The sequence below is a fragment of the Leopardus geoffroyi genome, chromosome A1 (genome assembly GCF_018350155.1).
Source record: "Leopardus geoffroyi isolate Oge1 chromosome A1, O.geoffroyi_Oge1_pat1.0, whole genome shotgun sequence".
Lineage (NCBI taxonomy): Eukaryota > Metazoa > Chordata > Mammalia > Carnivora > Felidae > Leopardus > Leopardus geoffroyi.
The window spans coordinates 30,001,116-30,023,076 of NC_059326.1; the positions used below are offsets into that span (position 1 = coordinate 30,001,116).

General features: G+C 44.0%; 1 protein-coding gene across 1 annotated transcript; it reads left to right on the forward strand.

The window, feature by feature from the left end:
* The first annotated feature begins 333 nt into the window (after positions 1-333).
* OLFM4 (olfactomedin 4) lies at positions 334-21,892 on the forward strand. Its single transcript, XM_045478321.1, has 5 exons — positions 334-558; positions 5,372-5,524; positions 11,725-11,937; positions 12,888-13,047; positions 19,810-21,892. Exons 1-5 carry the CDS (start codon positions 373-375, stop codon positions 20,610-20,612), a joined length of 1,515 nt encoding a protein of 504 aa, XP_045334277.1. The 5' UTR covers positions 334-372; the 3' UTR covers positions 20,613-21,892.
* Positions 21,893-21,961: the final 69 nt, after the last annotated feature.

Sequence of the window (21,961 nt, forward strand, 5' to 3'; positions counted from 1 at the left end):
TCTGGGCAAAGGGCTGAGGCTTGTTCACTCCTGGGACCTCCAAGTTCTGTTTCAGCCATAAAGATTACCTTGAACCTATCTGTTTCAAGGAAGTATCAAGTTGGAAACCAGATATTGGGCTTGAAAATGTACATTTGAGTTAATATTTGGCAGGAGATATCTAGATCTAAGGGCAGCTGGCAGAGTGGGACTCAGCAACAAGGTGTGAAGGTGACTCAGGTTCCTGGGTGTCCTGACCCTCCTGGGGTGGTCACATGCTCCCTGGCATCTTCCTCTTTTCCTACAAACTGGACGTGGGGAAATCCCCACTGGGCACTATAAGAAGCCCCTGGGCTCTGTGTAGAAACCAGTGGCTCCAGCGAAGAGCACAAAATGAGGACAGGCCTCCTCTGCCCCCTGGCCCTTCTGTTCCTCCTTGGCCAGACCACAGGGAATTTGGAGCCCCTGGTCCCTGGCCCCAGTTCCAGCTCTTTCCTTGACTCTGTGTTCGGCTCCAACTTCATCTCTGGCCCCAGCTCCAATGACAGCTTCACTCCCAGCCCTGGCTCCGAGTCTCAGGTGAGAAGTCCCCACGGCCTGAGAGCTGTGTTAATTCCCTTCCTCTCACTTTTTGGGGACCTGAATATAATTTCATGGATGGCTAGACCTGAGCACTCTAAAAGATTTACGACTCCCTTTGTTAACTGTAGGTGCCCTGGAAAGGAATTAAAACCTGGGTAAAATAATTAAATTGTTAGCAAGAGAGACGACATCTTGGTTCTTCTGCCGGAAGCTTTAGGGAAAGAACTGAAGGTTTAAAGAGGTTCTCAAACCTGGCTACGCTTGGAATTGGGGGTGGGCAGGGGTGGGAGGGGTACACCAAAAATAGAGATGTCCGGATCCTGTTCCAGATGAGAACTCTTAGGGAAGGCGCCCTGCCAGGAGTAGCTCCAGAAAAGTCCGTCTGGTTTGCTGCCCATTGGGAACCCTGAGGATGATGAAGAATCGCCCTGAGGGAGTGAGAGCCTCTTTGCTCCAGCTGGAGCCCTGAGGATTTCTTTGAGCCCAGTTTGTAAAGGAGATGGATGGCCGAAGCAGGGGAGGTCTTTAGGAAAGTGCTCTTACACACAGATATGTCCCCAGAAGAGTATTAACTGTCTTCCATTTTCCTTCTAGGGAATCATAAGAGCCATTTCCGAAAACAACAACAGCAGTAGCAATAAACAGGCCAAACAAAATCAGCAACAACAACAAAACCAAAGCCTGTGCTAGGAAGGGACTGTCCCAGCTAGGCTGTATCCCTAGACCGTACCCCGAGCCTAGTTCTTTGGGAGATGAGTTCTCTTCGTATCTCCTTCGAGGAGAGGGGAAGAGGCACCAAGGGATGAGACATTAGGGGGCAGGAAGCATTTCCTTCTTCCAACTCTGCCTGCGTCTGCTCTGGGCCTTTCTGTAGGAGCCCTGCTCTGGAAAACCCAGGCTTGCCTTGGGGTGGAGGAGTCGTAACTCCCCCAAAGCCTGCCCCTCTGCACTTCTATGATCTTTACTCACAGGTCAGGTCGCTGCTCACGTGATCATGTCTGAATGGGAGGGCCATTGGGATAAGGAGAGGAAAAGTCTTTTTTATTGTTTCCATTTTGACATCAGAACCGTGTAGATGAAAATTTGTTGATCAACAAATGGTTCGGATGAAGGCTCACATAGAAACTGCCGCAACAGTGTTTGTTGAGCACCTGATAAATGCCAGGACTTGGTTAAGTACATAATATATATTATCTTATTTAACCCTCAGAGGCAGGTAAAATTAATGGTCCCATTTTAGAGATGTGGAAACCGAGGCTTAGAGAGGTGCCGTCGTTGGCTTAAAGTCACTAAGCCAGCAAATGATAGAACTCAAACTTAGTCTGCCTATCCTCTTCAGCATCTCTGTCTAGGCAGCTTTCTCTGTTTGAGGGGAGTATAGATGCAAGTTGCTAATTTTTAGGAGAAGCGTGGTTTGGGAATCGTGACTATGCGTGAACATTCTTTGCAGCCAGAAATCAGATGCATCATTTTATTCCACGATACTAAATAATTTCTGGGGACAATTAGAACTGGTTAACACGAATGTCATCACCAATCAGAAAACAGCATTTGGGTAAGATGAGCTAAAATGACAGAAAATAAAATATAGGTCAAGAAACGGAGAACTCCAATATGCCTGTTGTTTGGCAAAAAGACAAATATTTAAAAGTAGATAAGGAATGGTAGTTAAATTGTGCTTAGAGGTTTTAATTTCCTTCCCAGTTCGCTTATCTCCCTCTGGTGAGTCAGTATCACTACCCCAACTTCTTTTTTTATGGCAGACAAGGTGTCACTTCTACTATAAACCCAATTTTCTAGGGCTGCCTGTCAGCTTGATGAGCTCTTTGGAAAGTGGTGGAAAACCCCTTTATAACTGTCATTGAGCAGGTTCCAAACGTATCATTTTCTGTACTTTGAAAATGTTGAGTACCATTATTTTATGCCTTGAATCTTTACAGGCACTTAGGCTTGGCTGCTAATTAGAGCCAATTGCAACCTTAAGTCACAAATGTGAGTCACACCTTCAGCTCTCGCGCTCAGAGCACTTCACATGCCTCAGATGTCCCCCTCCAAAGAAGGGGCTGCTTGCAGGGTCCTCATTTCACAGACAAGAAAAGGCTCCATGCTTTGTTCACACGGTAACTGGCAGAGTCGGAACCAGGAGTCATGTTCTTCTGTCATCAGGCTAAGGGGTTTGGGCTTGTCGGAAAAAAGGACACTAAGGCTCCCTAATGACAATGGGGCTGAATCACTGGGCGGGAATTGGGTCTTATTTGTCTCCCTGACACCAAAGGCTGGCAAGTTGTAGACACCAATAAATGTGAATTGAACACACGCTGAGTGAGAACCCATCAGTGCGGGGTGTCTTGTAAGGTACAGAGGGTCCTATTTGTCCTCCACAGGGGGACTGCATACCCTCTCAGAGGCCAGGGGACAAGCACACGCCTAGGTCTCCCATTCCTCATGCTACACTCACACCGAGTTTAAGCAGTCACTGCAGACCAAGTGAGACCCATCACCATTAGCTTCATTGTCTTTGAATGTGAGGAGCAGAAATATCTCTAATGGGAGACACTGATCAAACTTATGGACCATTTTGATGTCAGCTGAGCACGCGGGGCTGATGATAAGCAGGACGGCAGCTAGGGAGTCCACAGTGCTGGGACAGAGACGTTCAATAGAAGACAGTGGAATGGCTGTCAGCAGGGCTCATAATTATTTGCCTGCCTTTCAGGTGAACTTCAGGACTAAAAGTTGTTAGCGAGTTGATTGTCTAGAGACTGCTTGATGATCTCCACTATTTTCTGATTTGACAGAGCTTTCCAGAGGAGTCTAAGCCTGGTTCAACCCTGTCCTGTGCAGCTAATTAACCTCCCCTTGTCAAAATGCAGTGTGAGACATTTTGGGGGGTAGACAGTTGTAATAATAAGCTATTTTTTTTTTTCAAAAGTCCATGATACATTGGTCCTCCTGCAAAAGCCTTGGTGTGCTTGAGCCAGACGATTTCTATCTTCAGTGGGAGTGATAAAGCGGGTTCCATTCTGGTGTAGCTCGTCCAGTCCTTCTTCATCCCTGGCAAAGACCCTTACCTTAATCCCCTCCCAGCCCCAATGTTTAGCATAAACCTGCTTGTCTCTCCTCCTTACTCCCCAATTCCTGCAGGTGTGGGATGTGATTGGCAAAGAAAATTGAGGCCAGTGTCAAGAATTTACCTGATATGCATATATATATATATATATATATATATATATATGTGCATGCGTGCATGCGTGTGTGTGTTTGCTTATCTTAAAGAAGATTAGGTTAAATTGACAAGCAATTTAGTTGCAAAAGCCTGAATTAATTGGTCCAGAGGTCACTGACAGAACACATCTTGACTGTAGAAGCATCTAGGTCCGGCTTGTTCGGGGATCATGGAGGCTGGTAGATACTAAATGCACAGAGCGCACCACCTCAGCTGCAGCCAGCTGACCTCCTAAACGTTGAGAGGTGTGGCCTGCGTCTCTTCAAATTCTGCAAACCAGTGCTCTCCCCTCGGTCATTTCGGAGAGACACTTCAGTCTAATGTTCCACAGGTGAGCTTTGGGCTAGCCATCAGATGAGATCATTGTCAAGCACAGCCAGTCCACTGCCAAGAGTTACTCTGGAAGGCAATAGTTGTAATAAAAAAAAAAAATGTTAATTGTGCTGGGATCCCCTTGGGGAAGTTCGAGGGGGACAAAAGAAAAACAGGATCTTTCAAACCTGTCATTTTAAAATATGCAGCGGCACCAAAGTGTGAGCCTGAATATCTTAAAGAAACATCAAATATTTTAAAATGACTTTTCTGCAAGTGGTAAGCCGGAAAACTTAAACATTTTTTTTTTGCACAAAACCTTCAGACTCCTACATTGTTCAGTCTTTTAAACATGGCTGTTTTTTTTTCCCCACTCTAAAGAATGTTAATTATGCAATTTTGCAGGTGGAGAGAGGATGTGAATTTGCATTGTATATTTTCCCTGTAACTCCTATGCGTGAGGTTTTTCTCTTTCCATTGGAAGGCATTGGGTTGCGATTGGAGGTAAAGGTGAGGAAGAGAAAATGAGTACATGGAAGGAAAGGGAAAGTGACATTTACTGATCGCCTATGGCGTGCCAGGGACTTGGTTTACATTACTTGGTGACTCATGGGGACAACCCTGTGAAGTGGGTTATCTCTGTTTGGCAGATGAGGAAATTGAGACTCATTAGAGGGTTCACGTCCAGAAAGTGGGAGAATTGGAATTCAGGATGCTCATCACCTCCTTCTTTCCCTCACCTTACTTAGGAATAGTAACAATTACCTTGAAACCTACTCAAGAAAGGAGAATCTTCCTTTAGGTGTAGGTGCCTGACACTGGTTTAGCCTGACTGGTGGAGATGTGGCTACACACGGAGTGTAATCACTGCCTGAGAAACCTGAGCTCTTAGCTCGTGTCTTTGATGCTATTCATTTACATATTGGACTCTACTTGCTTGCCTCTGAGCCCTCTTTTTTTTTTTAATTTTTTTGTTTAACGTTTATTTATTTTTGAGACAGAGAGAGACAGGGCATGAACGGGGTAGGGTCAGAGAGAGGGAGACACAGAATCTGAAACAGGCTCCAGGTTCTGAGCTGTCAGCACAGAGCCCGACTCGGGGCTGGAACTCACGGACCGCGAGATCATGACCTGAGCCAAAGTCGGCCGCTTAACCGACTGAACCACCCAGGCGCCCCTGAGCCCTCTTTTGACAGGCCAATTTCTGGCACTCCAGTCCCAAAAGCTCACTTCCCAGCTTCGTACTGATGTTGAACTTATTTTTATTTACAGTCGCTTTCCAATTTCACTGGCTTCGAGGATGACCACGGGACCTGCCACTGCTCCGTGACCCTCCCAGACACGACCTTTCCCGTGCAGAGAGTGGAACGCTTGGAATTCACAGCTCACGTTCTCTCCCAGAAGTTCGAGAAAGAGCTTTCTAAAGTAAGTATTGCTTTTCCTTCTCTTGCAACAACTTCTTGATAAGAGCAACCCAACCAACAAAACAGAACACTTTTTATTCAGGACTTTGTCTGCAGGCTTCTTCGGTTGTGCCAAAGCCAGCATGTTTGCATCCTATGGAGGAGTTAGCCTTTATTTCACGGCACACCTATGGAGTTCTTTATAGCGGGAAAAATGAGGGCACGCGGAAGAAAATGGGCTGGAGATTATGCACGCCACGGATAAACTCACTTCAATATTGTATGCGTGCAGTTGGAAAGAAGCCTTGAGCTCTCCCTGCAAAACGCAACCTTGCAATATTTATTTGGTTTTGGTTTTGTTGTTTCTTCCTGTTGATCGTCCTCGTCTTCCCTCCAGCTTTGCCTTCTCTGTCCTCTCCTCTGTTCTCTCTTCCTTCACTTTCACTTTTTCTTCCTATTTCTGCCCATTCTCCCTTCCCTTGTCCACCCTTCTAATCTTTCTCTCCCTTTCCTTCCTGATTTGTGTTTCTGTTTTTTGTTTCGTCTTCTCTTACTTTTGGAAAGCCCCGCCTCCTTCCCCTCCCCCACTCCTCCACTCTTGGAAGCTTCTCCTCTTCTCCTCCTTCCTTTCTCCCTCCTTTCCTTGCTCTTCCTCTTGTTTTTTCTTTCCAATTTACGCTCTTCCCTCCCTCCCACTCTCTGTCTCTCCCTCTGGCTCTGTCTCTGCCTCTCTGTCTCTGTCTCTCTTATTCTCTCCCTCGTGTGTTATTCTCTGTCGTCTCAGCAGGAGCATTACATTAGGCCTGTCCCACATTAGACCAAACCTGAAGAATTTGAATCAATTCTAGTAGGTCACACAGCCTTGGTAAAAATCCTGACTCCAACCCCCTGATTAGAGCTTCTTTTCTAGCCAGAGGAAGTTATCCCACCAGGTGTACCTTTCTCTGAGCCGGTGGGACAATGTGACCTGGCATTCCAGTTTTGACCCCTTCTTCATTTTTTGACCAAGTTAAAAATCAATTAGAAAGGCTCCCATTTTCTGCACAGGTGAAGTCCAAGCTAGGCTATAATCACATTATGCATTATTTAATACAACGCCATTAATTTACAAGGAGCTCTGGCTTTACTGCAGGATTCAAAATAAGTTTTCCTGAGAAATTTAAACTTAGCTGCCTCACCATCCAGCACAGTTATCCTTTAAGACAAAAATGATGATGAGGCTGAGACCCTGCTTTCTTCCCGAATTGGTAGATAAATATTCTACATTTCAGTGGATGTCCAGGAAAATGTGTTTGACTACTCTAGGAACCTAGCTTCTTAAGAAATAAAATGTCCTTGAATTAATCAGCAGAAAAGGCACGGCACTAAATTATAAATTCCAACCATTAATATTCATAGCCTTATTCCAGCATAATCAAGTACAGATAAGAAGTTATGCATAAAAACATAACAAGTGGAGGAAAATCCTAAGTAAAGATCTTTTCAGTTAGAGTCATTTGCTTTGAAATAGTGGAAGCTACTGATTTGCATGTCTTCTTTGCTGGCAGGAGTGTGAAGGGCAGTTTGAAACCCCACACTGATCCAGAGGAGGTGTGCAGCTCGCCAGGGCTGAGAGTACGGGACGTTTAATTCCGATCCTGTGAGGGGGCAGATGGCATCTGCCTTGCTAATAGTTGGCAGGGAGGAAGGGAGGAGTAGGTGGGAAAACTTTTAGTTCCCCAAACGTCAGTAGCTGGTCCTAAAGAAATCTGTGATTGAGGCCTGAGACAGGTATTGACCTGCCGGCTGAGATTTGCATCAGAAATTCTGTGCGACATTGATAATAACAACAATAACAGCTTCCTTTTCTGTTTCAATAAATTTTATTTATTTATTTAGAGAGAGAGAGCATGCAAGTGAGCGAGGGGGGTGGGAGAGAGAGAGAGAGAGAGAAGTGGGGCTCGAACTTACGAACTGTGAGATCATGACCTGAGCCAAAGTCAGAGGCTTAACGACTAAGCCACACAGGCACCCTTGTTTCTGCTTTTTAAAATGCTTTCAGGCCTGTTCTCCTCTCAAGCAGCTCTTTAAGGCCGATAGGCCAGCGCTCTTCCCATGTTAGGGAGGGAAACATGGGGGTCCATAAAGGTCAAGAGCCATAAATGTGGAGGTCATTCCTCTCTTGGCCGAGTGAGCCAAGTCAGGAATTTGGGTCTCCGACATCATCCCAGTCCCTTTTCTCTCTGCCATGCTGTTATCAACCTCAAAGAAGAGATGTAGAAGGACAGTAATGCCTTCAATCCAAAGTTATCTCTTCCACTGAGGGCTTTTGAATTTTCAGGTGAATTATTATAGCCGTCCCTAAGTTGCCTTGGAAATCACCATTCATCTGGAGGCCTGGAGGGAACGCCCGATTGGACAGGCCCGCAGAAGAGGGTTTTGACTGCCTTACGTTGATTCATTATCTGTCAGTACACAGGAAAGACAGGGAGCTGCCTCTGCATGAGCTGCTGAAAGCATTTTATACTTTTCTGTTGTTTATGGTATGTCTTCTTGTGACTATACTCAGGAGGGGACGACAAAAAGACAGCTCAGGGTTTTCTTTGTCCAGAGTGCTGTGGCGTTTGGGGCGAGTTATTTCATACGACACACGTTTGCCAATGGATCCTCATGCATGAGAAGGTCAAGGTAGTCTGGGAGACATTTAGGCAACTTATAAACAAAGAACATTGACGGAACAACGTGTCGTGCACTGAAAGAGAATAAATTAAAAAGTGAGATTGAAGAAAAAACCCCTGAAAGCACTATTTCTCTAATAATTGCTGTAACTTGTAGACATCCAGTAAGTGAAGCACTTAGTATGCATTTTCCCTAGTCTTTGCAGAAACCTGGTAAGCTTGCTACCATTACCCCCAGTTTATAGGAGCAACTAAGGCTTAGAGAAATTAAGTGATTTGCCTACTAAGTACTGAAGTCAGCTTTGAGTTTAGGTGGACCTAGCTCCAAAGCATTTCCCATGTCTTCATGGTTAATTCAAGCTCAACTCCTCTTGTTGTTAAAGACATATTAAAATAATAGTATGTTGCAAAGTACATTTATCTGTTTCCGATAATCTGACCGTAATTATGATCAGAGGTTTTGAGGCAGGAACATGAGCCTGCATCCTTATCTATTATGAGACCATGTCTACCATGCAGAACAACAATGAACACCCCAAAACAACCCCCCCCCAGACAAATGTTGATTCTTAGAGCCCATCCGTGATGTAATATGTATATAAGAAACAAAATGGAAGCTCTGTTAGATTGGTGATTTGAAGGCAAGCATAGATGAGTCTTTTAAAGCTCAAACTGCTAGTGATGAGGAGCTCGTAATAAAGATGTTGGCACAGGGGGGTGTCCTCTTAGGGCTAGACCCTTATTATTTTATTTTTATTTTTATTAGAGAGAGAGAGAGCTGGGGAGAGGGGCAGAGGGAGAAAGAGAGAGAGAGAGGGAAAGAAAGAAGGAGAGAGAGAGAGAGAGAGAGAGAGAGAGAGAGAGAATCCCAAGCAGGCTCCATACTCAGCGTGGAGCCCAACATGGGGCTCAAACTCATGAACCAATAGATCACGACCTGAGCCAAAATCAAGAATGGGACACTCAACCGACTGAGCGACTCGGGCGCCCTGTGGCTAGACCCGTATTCTTGCTCTACATCTCTGGTGCAAGTTGCACTGTGGCTTCTGACCTTGCACTTCCAGGGAGAGCTAGATGTTCTGGGAATTGCCCACACCAGCTCAACACGAGAGATCTGTGCATGTAAAGGGTTTACATGAGCAATCTACTTAAGTCAGTAGAGTCCTCAAATTCCCTCCTGCCTTCTAATAACTCTATGGACGATTCTAGTTTTCCTGAACGTCATCGAGCTTTCCTTTAAATGTCAGCTGAAAAGAACCTCGAGTTTTTTCCCGAAACAGATCTTTAGGGACTCTTCATTTTGTGGCTGAACGAGGGCAGGCATGCCACACATCCTCATAGGTAGCAAACTCCAGGTTATGCCTTGGTTTTCAGTGAGAATCTGGGAGAGCCACATTTTATTTAGCAGGGATGACAGTTGGATCACTCATTTTTGTAGAACAACAGCTGCGATGTGCCACCAACATGTTCCAGGAAAACAGAGGGTGTTTCATTTGTTCCAAGAGCTGGCAAGACCAAATGCCAACAAGAATATTCATTTTGCAAACTTCCATTTCTGCGATGGATTGGCACTTTATTATTATTATTATTATTCTTTTTACAAGCAAGTTTTTATGCTTGATTTTTGCAGAAATTAAAACCTGGCTACCTTATATTTGTGTTTATACTTTTGAGGGAGACTCATTAGGTTTTCTGTTTTTTTCCAACTTCCTTAACCACCAAAATGTCACCAGCCTTGACAGCCTCTGACGATGGCGCATCTGATGGCAGTGAGCATCAGTTGCCCGAGGAGATACACCAGCAGTGCCGAGGGCTGCATTTTCAACTTTCATTAAAATCCTCTTTGCCTGGAGCCCTAGCCCTTTAGGTCTGTGGCCTATGAGTCTGCTCTAATTTGCACAGTGGGGTTAAGTGGAAGGACGAAAATGACAGAAGTTAAGACTGCCTTTGGTATTGGGAGGATTACAGGCCAACATCTGGCTCTGAATTCATCCAGGCACCGTGGATCAGCTCCTTGACATTAGCACAGTTTGGGGAAAAGTATCACTTATGTTCGAATTTTTAGAAAGAGTGTAAAGCCAGCGACTTTTAATGAGCAGGTCCTTAAAAAGGCCATGGCATTTCTTTCAGAGATCAGATACAAAAAGAACCACCAAATGTGTTTATTGAAATACCCATTTGGAGCTTCCAATTATACACTAAACCACCAAGGGAATTTTTGGAAGTATTTTAACTTAATGATCAGACATTCAAATATATGCAACAAATGCGTAAAGGTCTGATTGCAATAATCAGTTCTTGGAATAAATGTGGGTGCACTTAATGAAATGTGCACTTTATAGTCACATACACACTCACATATTGTGTAGTAAAGTTGGGTCTTTATGGCACTTTGTAAAAGGTAGAGGGGCTCAAGACTCAATGCATATGGCCACCAGTGAAGGAATTCTACTCAGTGTACTTTTCTCTCTTCTAGAAAATACTTAGATTTAGAGCGGTGTTTCTAAATGGAGGGAGGGTGGTGGCGATGGTGATTTTGCCCCCAGGGAACATGAGCAACGGCTGGGACATTTTTGGTTGTCACAGCTGAATGGTTTGTGGCTGTTATTGGTGTCTAGAGGCCAGGAATCCTGGTACACATCCTATAATACACAAGAAAGCCCTCCCCCCCCCCCCCCCCCGCCAACAAGAAAGAATGATCTAGCCTAAAATATCAATAGTGCTGAGGTTGGGAAACCCTGGTTTAGATTCAGTATGTGCATTGAGGGGAGGAGGGAAGGCAAGGGAGTCTGGTTCAAACCAGTTCAGTTTGGAGACCTAATATCTTCAAACATTAAAATGGAAATTAAAATATACTTGTGAATGATGACTCTGAAGCAAAATTATTTTTAGTCTAGGCAAGCGCAAAATCCACCCCACCCATTGTAATAATGTTTTTTTTTTTTCGTTTGCATTTAGATAGATTAAAGAAAAATTAGTTAAATTTTTAGTATGTGTGCTGTGGAAGCGAGCACTAGTTAAATATATTTTTGATCCCTTTCTTTTCTTTTTTTTATTTTTTTTAATGTTTATTTATTTCTGAGACAGAGAGAGGCAGAGCATGAGTAGGGGAGGGGCAGAAAGAGAGGGAGACACAGAATCTGAAACAGGCTCCAGGCTCTCAGCAGTCAGCACAGAGCCCGACGCGGGGCTTGAACTCACAGACGAGAGATCACGACCCAGGCTGAAGTCGGCCGCTTAACCGACTGAGCCACCCAGGCACCCCTCTTTTATTTTATTTTTTTTTTTAAATAGGCTTCACACCCAGCATGGAGCCCAGCATGGGGCTTGAACTCGGGACAGTGAGATCAAGACCCGAGCTGAGCTCAAAAGTGAGATGTTTAATCAACTGAGCCACCCAGGCACCCTGATATTTTTGATCCATTTCTTTACCAAAAAAGAAAGAAAGAAAGAAAAAAAAAAAAAAGATTGACAGCAAACAAATAGTCCCCAAGGTCTTGGTAGTGGAGGAAGACTGTATAGTATTACTTTGGGAATTGACTTAAGCTTTTTGATTCCCTTTCAGGTAAGGGAGTATGTCCAATTAATCAGTGTGTATGAAAAGAAGCTTTCAAACCTAACTGTCCGAGTAGAGATCATGGAAAAGGACACCATTTCTTATACTGAACTGGACTTTGAGCTGATCAAGATAGAAGTGAAGGAGATGGAGAAACTGATCATACAGCTGAAGGACAATTTTGTTGGAAGCACGACAATTGTTGACCAGCTGGAAGTGGAGGTAAGTCATGAGCTCACTTCTGAGAGGCTTAACAATAAATTAAGAAGTGGGCAGGTGTTGGGACCAGGCTATGGATCTCTCTTCTGACTTCTAATTCTGCACTCTCTCATGAGTGGGGGGGTGTCTGAATAGTGAGTGGAACACAATGGGAACATGTTCATTGAGGAGCAGGTGTCATCCAGTGGGCCTGCTCCAGACCCAGGTGGCCTTTCAATGTCTCTAGAAAGGTGATGATATAAATCTGAACAACTCCATGGCCAAGTTAGATGGAGTGCCTTCTCTGTTCTGGATTTATCCTTGTGGGACTAGAAAGCCACAATTTACCGGATTTTGGAATTGCTAGGTCTGTTTCTCCTTTTGAATGATCATGTGATCCTTGATTCCTCTTGGAACACTTCTCCACATACTGGCAACCCTCTTTAAGGGAATTTCATGCGATTATGTTTTAGTGAAGCCTTTTAAGCTCTATGGATAAAGACCATCACATTAATGTTATGGCTTGGTAATTTATCTCAACGAGAATTTACTAGCATGGACATGATGTGGGCTGTAATGGAGAAGTCTAGTTACATATCTCAGATAAGTTTTCTCTGGCCCTCGCCATTCGTTAGAAACTTAATTATAATACAACATGAGTAAACACGAGTTTATAGGGGAAGGTTATTAGAAATGAACTTTAATGGACCTTTGTGGAGGCTTAGACTGAGCCTGTGCTCTATTATTAAATCTGTTAAAATCTTTGCCATTTTCTTCTTGTCACACACATCTGCCTGAGATCTGACAGGCGTTCACGCTAAACCATAAAATGTATTCTTCCAAATGAAACCATTCCGAAGAATCTCGGGTGTACTCTCTAGCAATGTTTCACTAAGTGACAAATTCAGCCCTGGAATGTTTATGAAAGAAATTGCACAATAATATAAAGTCACTCTGCATTTTTATTTCCTTAGATAAGGAATATGAGTCTCCTGGTAGAGCAGCTCGAGACGCTAGACAAAAACAATGTCCTTGCCATTCGCCGGGAAATCCTGGCTCTGAAGAACAGGCTGAAGGAATGTGAATCCTCTAAAGGTGAAAATGTTACTGTCTCCCCACCGCCTCCTGCCCCTGGTAAGCCTGCCATGTTGTCACAACCTGAGCCAGCCCGGTTAAGGGCTGAGAGTGGGGCAGGGAAGGGATTTGGGATTGCAGAGTTGAAGCGGGGATGGGATTTTTGCAGGGCTGAGTTTACTCTCCCGAGCTCCGAGATCTCTCTCCTAGTAGCTCCACATGCTGGCAAGTTCTGGGGCTCATCGAGGAGAACCACCAACAGTGAGTGGATTTAAAGCAAAACTCACACATTACACGTGTCCCCTTTGCATTTGCTAACAGGGAAAGCAGCTCTGTGATGATGGAGTTGCTGTGGGGGGCGGGGGGGGGGGAGGGGGAGGTCTGGTGAAAGCCTCTGGAATCTGCAAGGCGTAGGTGCTGTCCCGCGGATGACAAGGGCTGATTGGCTCATGTATCCGATGAGCTGGGTTATGCCTTGACTCTTCCTTTTCTCTTGCTTTCTTTCCGTCCCTGCTTCCACGCCTGTATTTTTCCTTTAAGCTTTCCTGAAATGCACCTGCTGTTTTTTCGCGTGTCCGAGGATTCAGGGAGGATTTAACGGTCCACCTGGACAGTACTTGTGGGTGCGGCCTGCTATCCTGCCTAGAGTGTGAGTTCCCGGAGGGCAGGGATGGCCTCATACTCTCTAAATAATCCTTGGGGCTAGGTATAGCATAGAGATGGGTGCTCCATAATACCTCCATGAATGGAGGCAGTGGAGTGTAGAGTTCAGGAGTATGGCTTTGGGACGCCAAAGATCTGAGCTTTCCAGCTATGTGACCACAGCAAAAGATCCTTAACCTCCCCCTCGATAAAACGGGAGAATACTACTTACCTGTGAGCAGGTTAATGAAACAAGTCTTGGGAAGCACCGCGCTCTATGATTGATACTTATATGCTGGAATTTGTTATTATTATTAACAATGATAATTGAAGTGAAAACCTGGCTGTGAACGAAAGCGGTCCTTGTGTGCTTCAGCACGTCCCTCCAGGTGAACTAAAGCCCTCCTCTGTCGCCCTGTGCAGTCCTGTCACAGGGAAGCCCTCCCTGCGGGTCATAAACATCTCAGCCTGAAAAGGGCCTGTACCTTCTCATCAAATCATACAGCTCTTGTTACTTTCATTAATTTCTGTTTCCACAGACTGTTTCCTCTTAGGCTGTGTGTTTCTGGATCCTTGTCAATGTAACTGGCTTCTTTAAGGCTTTAATTAGATACTGCCATAGTTATAAGTCTCTCGGTGGTGTTCAGGAGACTCTCTTCCCTCCCTCTGCTGTTGGCAACCTGTCATAGTATGACATACAGAGGAAGTTCAGGACAAAGGCCATCCCTTGTCCTCTGGAACACACTGAGGTTAAATTTAGTCTGGGATCAGCGGTGTCAGTGTGCATTGAAAATGTGATCTCTTTCTGCTGGGCCACGCAGGGCTCCTTGAGGACAGGGTCAAAGCAATGACAAGCCCTGATAACACGTGAACAAGGTTTTCTTTCTTTCTCCCTCCCTCCCTCCTTTCTCTCTTCCTCCCTCTATTCCTTCCTTCCTTCTTTCCTTCCTTCCTTCCTTCCTTCCTTCCTTCCTTCCTTCCTTCTTTGGAGTGAGGACATTTTAGAACTGGAAGGGACATTTAGGGCCATCTAGCTCAGGTCCATCATGTCTCAGAGGAGGGAACTTAGGTGGTGAGGGTGCTGCTTTTCCTGAGGCCACACGGGTGGTTAGTGGCAGGGCTGAGGCCGAAATGCAAGGCCCCTCACTCCCTGGGTATCTCAGGACCTAGAGTGTCCGTGGCAATAACCCAAGAATGGCAGTGGAAGAGAAAGTACACTTCTTAGTATATCTACAGAGGAAAACAAGCGAGCCTGCTGGATTATTTTTGTTAGAAGTTTTTTTCGAGAACTTTCCCCTAGGTCCTCACACTTAGACTTTTGTGAGTCATCCCAGCCCAGCTGTGTTGTTTAAGCAAATTGGACCCAGATTTCCTCTCACTTTCCCACAACCTTGGCTGTACCTGGATCCTGGCCAAGCCACTTGGCCCTCCTCCAGCTTTGTTCATATTATATTTATGATGTTTATATTAAACTGACTTTTTGTCATGTTTTTAAATCAATTTCTTTTACTTGCTCTCTTTCTGTTTGGATTGGTTGATAATGCAGAATTGGAAACTCCCCAGGCACCACAAAGTTGTCAGCCTGTGGAGACTTTAATTAAAGTTACTCACTATTATGGGACTTTAAAATCTGGCCTGTCTGCTTTTTTCACTGCAGAGTTGCACAGAACAAAAGACTGCACGCAAATCTCAGCTATAAAGGAATTCCATGCTCTCGGGGCTCCTCTCTCCCAGTTGCAGGTTGCTGTCTGTGGTCAGCTTGATCTTAGAACCAGTACATGTAGTGAGGGTTCAATAAAATGCGCTTTGTATTTGGTTTATGCCGCAAATGGTATCCTTTTCTGCTTCATTTCATAGAACCTTCTAATCTAAAATAATTGCCCTTCTGCTCATTAACTTTTTTTCCTGAGAACAACTGACTCTCTCTTTCTCTCTCTCTGATCTCCCCCTGAATCTAGATGACTGGAGATAGCCAAAATGTACGTACACGCCCAGGGGTCGATTGCGGTTGTGCTTGGAGATGATGTCAGGTTCTGTGCTGACACACAGTAGGTGCTCAGTAAATGGCTGATGAAAGATAGTGACCTGCCAAAATCCCAAGCCTTAGGAAAAGCAGAGTGTTGGCGAGTATGTATCCAATAATTTAGTCTTCATCATTTTGTGATTATGATCAGGTTAACTGCCTAATTCCCACAGGTGAATTGTACTCTCCTCTTTGCTCAAAGTGCAGTTGTCTAGGTAGGAGACTGCACTGATAGATCCAAGATTAAGTTTCCCCTGCAGATAGTCATTGACTTAAGAAAAACGCTACTAAGCATGAGACTTTAAAAAAGCCAACTTAGGGAGTGCCTGGGTGGCTCATTCGGTTGAGCGTCTGACTCTTGATTTTGGCTCAGGTCATGATCACATGGTTTATGAGATAAAGCCCAGAATCAGGCTCTGTGCTGATAGTGCAGAGCCTGCTTAGGATTCTCTCTCTCTCTCTCTCTCTCTCTCTCTCTGTCCCTGCCTCACTCATGCTCTTTCTCTTTCTCTCTCTCAAAATAAATAAAAAGCATTTAAAAATTCTTTAAAAGATAAAAAAGCCAAGTTAGGGTGTGTTAAAGTCTTATCATGTGGCTTCCTGGGGTATTTTCAGAACACCATGACAAGATCTAATGAATTGCATGATGAGATTGCCAACCAAGGCGACACTTGTGTGGAGGGTTCCCTTGCTTTATGTTCTGCTGAGTGAATACCAGGCTTTTTCTAAAACATATGTAGCAGGGTAGAGTGCTAGTTGTTTTATTAATAAGGTAAGCTGGGTTTGGGGGCTTTGATCAGTCTTTCATTCTTTTATTCCACGAACATAATTTGGTGCCACTGCATGGCTGGTCCTGTTCTGGGAGCTAGGGTTCCCAGGATGGATACAGGAACCTCCAGAAACCACTATGTAGGAAGGGAGACAGTCGTGTGAACTTTCAGCTATATATAACATGATGTGATTATAATGCTGATAGTTACCATTTGTTGAGTTGCATGTACATACCTTCTCTCTCTTCTTAACAGTTCTACAGAGTAGGTATTATTATTATTATTTTTTAATACAAGGAAACTGAAGCTCAGAAGCTTACACAGCTAGTAAGTACCGGAGTCAGGATTTGAACTGGAATCTGTCTGCCAATAGCTTCACCTGTACCAGGCTGCCTTCCATAGATGCTCTGATAGAGAGGTGCACCTGTGATTCCCGCAGTAACAAGAACGTTTCAAGCACTCACCAGCCTGATTAACACCGATGTATCTTTACTTCCTTGCCTGTAGAATAGCTAAAAGTGTACTTTTACTCTTAGTTCTGTGGCGTGTTCTTGTCCACTAGGAAGACGTGAAGCGATGCATTGGTCTTTCACATTCTTGGATTATGGTTGGGCAATGGGTGGTTGTGCCAGAGGTGGAAGCTTGGGACGGCCGAGAAGGCTAAGACCTTGAAATGAAGGAAGGGGCAGGGAAGGGATATGAGATGAGGTAAGGGGGGGTTGGGGGAAGCTTGGCACAGATTGGGGGGAGGAGGGGTGGAGGCTCCAGCTGGGCAAAAAGGAGCAGCGGGCACCAGGATGGCTGTCAGTTTCAGTATCGTTTCCAGGCCAGCTTGCTGCCGGGAGTCGAGGAAGCCCGCCATAGCCTTTTCTCTGGCCTGTCACTGCTGTAGCCACATCTGTAGTATTGGCAACAGTGCGCAGTTCTCCTCCTATTTCTGTTTCCTTCGACCACAGCCAGGGCCCCCCAAATGGCCCAAAGGACATTGAGGATGAGAGAGGGGTAACAAAAAAGGGTAGGAGAGTGTTTAGGAATGGCTGGGAAGTGAGAAAAAGAGATGTAGGCTTCATACAGTTCTGGTATTTATACCAGGTACAATGTTTAATTTCCTGGTCGACTTGTAAAATGATAAGCCATTATCATTAGTAGTCGTAGTAGAGGTAGTAATTTTGAAGAGAAGTTTATTTGGATTCCTTTATATCTAAGGATTTCCACATCCAAGACAGAACAGTTTATTATCTTTAACCCCGTGATAATGCTTGAATAAGATTATACATCGTAAGTTTTCCTTACGTATCTTGTTACTGTTGGTTCGGGATATTTTCTTTCCAGGAAAGCAAGATTTGATTAAACCAACAATTCCTAAGTCTTCCAACCTGCAAGAAAAACGTGACTTTCTTACATTTCCTTAGAGTGAAATGTAGTTAAATAAGTAAGTTCTCGGGAAGGTATTTTAACTAGCAAATCTGGTTTGTAGCATATGGAAATTCAAACAGTTTTTGTTATCATTAAACTGAACACACCATTAACTTTATTTTAATAATTCATGCATTGTTTCATAAACAAAAGCAAACAAGCATTCATCTGAGAGATCACTTTTAGGAGAAGAAATAATAATTTATAATTTTATTTATTATTTCTTTGGTGGAGAACAGTCTCTTGGCTGAACACACGTTGCTTTTTTATTTATGAAATGGTGCATGCATTATTAAAATAAACCAGCGCCTGTGTTCTGCTTAATGATATGCAAAATTATTTGAGGTTGGGTACAGAATGGTCTCATTTCTCTACCTGTTGTATGGTTGGCTGGCTTTCCCACCAACTGCGGATTTATGAGAGCATTTAAGGAGCACGTATTTAATTCTGGGACCAAAAAGCCCCAGCAGATTGGAAGAATAAAAGCAGGGTTTCTAGTAATGGTTTCACCTCTGAGCAGTCCTTGAGTGAGGAGGGGAAGAAGGGGGGGGGACATTTAGCAAGGAAAGGAATAGGTCTTTCCATGTCGGTCAGAGGCACAGACTTACAGGCAAAGCTTTGCTCTCCCTTAACCAATGTCCTACTCCCCCCCCCCCCCCCCGATAAATCAGGTAATTCTTTGGAGCTCTGCTTTTGGCTGTAGCTCACATCATGTGCTCTCCACGGCTCCCTGATTCCCTCCAAGCATTCAAAGCCAGAGCAAGTGATTCAGGTTCTGTTCCTTCTTCCCTCACCTGCTCAGCTCCAGGCAGTAGGATGAGGGAAAATGACCTCAAATGTACTTGAAGTGGAATTTTCTTTGTCATCCAATAAACAATGTTACCCACTTTTAAAGAGATATTTACAAAGATCCCTCAAAATGTGTGTTCAACTCTGGATAGTTATTATAAAGACCCTGGAGGAGTTTTATGTTATTTTTGTAGCTCATAAATGATTTGGGTTGGCAGGCATTTCAGAGTGTGACGTGTAGGGCCAGTTGTCCAGCCTGGGTTGTTCACTGCTGGTACAGGGAAGGTAGAGTCAGTGGACCGGTGAGCCTGGTCCCACTTGATTGTACACATTGTGACGACAGTGTCAGATTGAGAAAGGTGAAGGACTTGCTGTCATTCTATGACCCAGTAGAATATGTGGTATAAACAGCAAGACCTACTTTACAACTGCAGCAAGGTGGTCACCAAGTGATCTACGTAATAGGCTTATGCTTTGGGCACACATCAGGCCCTATTGCCCTAAAATCACTTCCATGGCTTCTCAAGGCGGAAATCCCACCATTAGAGGACTATCTTTTTGTATCTTTAAAATACCATATTTAAAACTTCGTCTTCTGAGATTGGCTTGGGGCAGCAATGGTACCTGGCATGCATATGCACTTGGGGTTCCAGGGAGGGGCAGAAAGGTGAAGGGCATGGATACTTGTCCAGGACAGTCTTCTCCTTCGTCACAGTTGTCCCTGATCCTGGCAAATAGCACCTTGTGGCTTTATGGAAAAAGGGTAGGATCTGGGATGACCTTGCTCTTTTTGATTTCTCTAGAAGAAAAATGAAATTAAAAAAAAGATTGCAAAATGCTTTCTGGTAGAAGAAAATCTGTCAAATCCACCAAGTCCTCCTTTCCCCTTTCTAGGCCCTCAAGCCTTTTTAATATGGCTCTTGGCAGTTCTAGCATCCCCATCTCTGGAATGAAAGCCCATTAATGGAAGTAGGAGGTGGTTTTCTCTAGAGCTGACAGGAGGCTTGCATTGAGACTGACACCAAAAGAAGGTCTTGATCCTTCTCCATCAGAACCACAGTCGTCGCCAAACCTTGACAAGAAAAGTATTTATGGGTTCCTTGGTTCTTAGGACATTAAACCATTTGTATCTCGTCATTCATTTTTCTCTAAGAATGCCCTTGTATGTTCTTGTTTGTACAGGGAGCTGTGGCCATGGTGGTGTAGTGAATATCAGCAAGCCGACCATCGTTCAGCTCAACTGGAGAGGGTTTTCCTTTAAGTATGGTGCCTGGGGTCGGGATTACTCTCCCCAGCAACCAAATGGAGGGCTGTATTGGGTGGCACCTCTGAATACAGATGGGAGATATCTGGAATATTACAGACTCTACAATACCCTGGATGATTTGCTATTGTATATAAATGCCCGAGAATATCGGATTACCTATGGCCAAGGCAGTGGTACAGCGGTTTATAACAACTACATGTATGTCAACATGTATTCTAGCCAGAATATTGCCAAAATTAACCTGAATGACAACAGGGTTGAAGTGACTCAACCTGTCCCTGATGCCGCCTATAATAACCGCTTTTCGTATGCTAATGTCGATTGGCAAGATATTGACTTGGCTGTGGATGAGAATGGGTTGTGGGTGATTTATGCAACCGAAGCCAGCACTGGTAACATGGTGATTAGCAAACTCAATGACACCACACTCACGGTGCTAGACACTTGGTATACGAGACAGTATAAACCATCGGTTTCTAACGCCTTCATGGTGTGCGGGGTTCTGTATGCCACCCGCACTCTGAACACCAGAGAGGAAGAGATTTTCTACTACTATGACACAAACACAGGGAGAGAGGGCAATCTAGATGTTGTAATGCCTAAGATGCGGGAGAGAGTTCAGAGCATTAACTACCACCCTTTTGACCAGAAACTTTTCGTCTATAATGATGGTTACCTTCTCAATTATGATCTGATCTTTAACAAGGAACCCAAGTAAGTTGTGGAAGGATGAGAGAGACATGAAAGGTTCCTTGAAAAAAAATGGTCTTTTTCACTTATTTAGCTATCCGCGGGGGGGGGGGGGGGGGGGATTTGGAAGTGAGTTTACTTAGTAGTGATACTTGGGAGCATAGTTCTATCGCACTAAAGACTTAGGATATTTGCCCTGATTTGGTAAGTTCTTTTGGAAGCCGTCTGCCTCCAGAGAATGCATTTCCCTAGTGAAAATAAGGTCCTTGCAGGGTAGATGGGATTGTGGGGGTCTAGGGACATTATAGGTTCAAGGAAGATGTCAGTGAGACAGCTCTGGAAATCAAGGAACTTAAAGAGAACCTATGGCTTTTGGGGATTCTTCGTAAGGATGCGTGTCAATGACCAGCTCTCCTCCATGTAGCCAGTTTAATTCATCCATGCCTGAAAGAAACCTGATCTCAATTAGGCAGATTAATACTTGAAACTCCTTGAGGGATCAAGTCTCCATCTTTGGTTTTTCTTACTAGCATCTGGACAGTGTTTTATATGTAGCAGATTAGTAAACTTAGCATGCTTGTATTATATCTGTGAGATGCTCAGAGTTTTCTAGAGAGAGGCTCTTTTATGCACTAAATTGTACACTGTAAATCAGTCCCAGATGGACCTGCAGGTGGGGCATTTGATTTTTCTTTTATCCCTTTTGTCCACCTCTAGAAGAGTCAGTAGAACCCTCCTACCTCATAACTCCATTCCAAAGGCACGCAGAAGACTAGAACCAGACTTACCAACCAGTTCCCTCCACCCATTTCCTACCTCCTGCTTTTTATGAAAATTAACCAGTTTTTTTTTATGGAATGGGTAGAAGAAAAACAAATACATCCTTTTTTGTCTCATCATGAAATTACACTTACATGACTCTAGGACCGTAAGAACAGATGGCAGTGATAAAATAATAGCATATCTGGTTACATGACAAAGCCCTTGGAGCATATGTGACATTTGTATTAAGTCATATCAATTGTTTCATGCAAGTGTTGTCTTTGTTTAAGCCTAAAAGTTGTAAGAAAATAAATTTTTTTTTATTTGAGGAAGACATATTTTTAAAAAACCATTGAAAATATCTAGTAAGTCAGTGCAGTTTGAAAACCTAGCAGGTGTATGTGCTTCTGTGCTTTTGGATGGCTTTCTCTTCTGGTCTTGGTCTGTTTCCCCTTGATGTTCATGAGTCCCAGTCTATAGGACTGGCTCTTTAAATGCTATAACCATCTCCTTTTAATAAATGATTAAAGTGTGTTTTGATATAAATGTTGTCTTTTGGGTTTTTTTAAGCTCTTTTATTTTTATTATAAAAAGCCTCTTAATAGGATGGTCTCC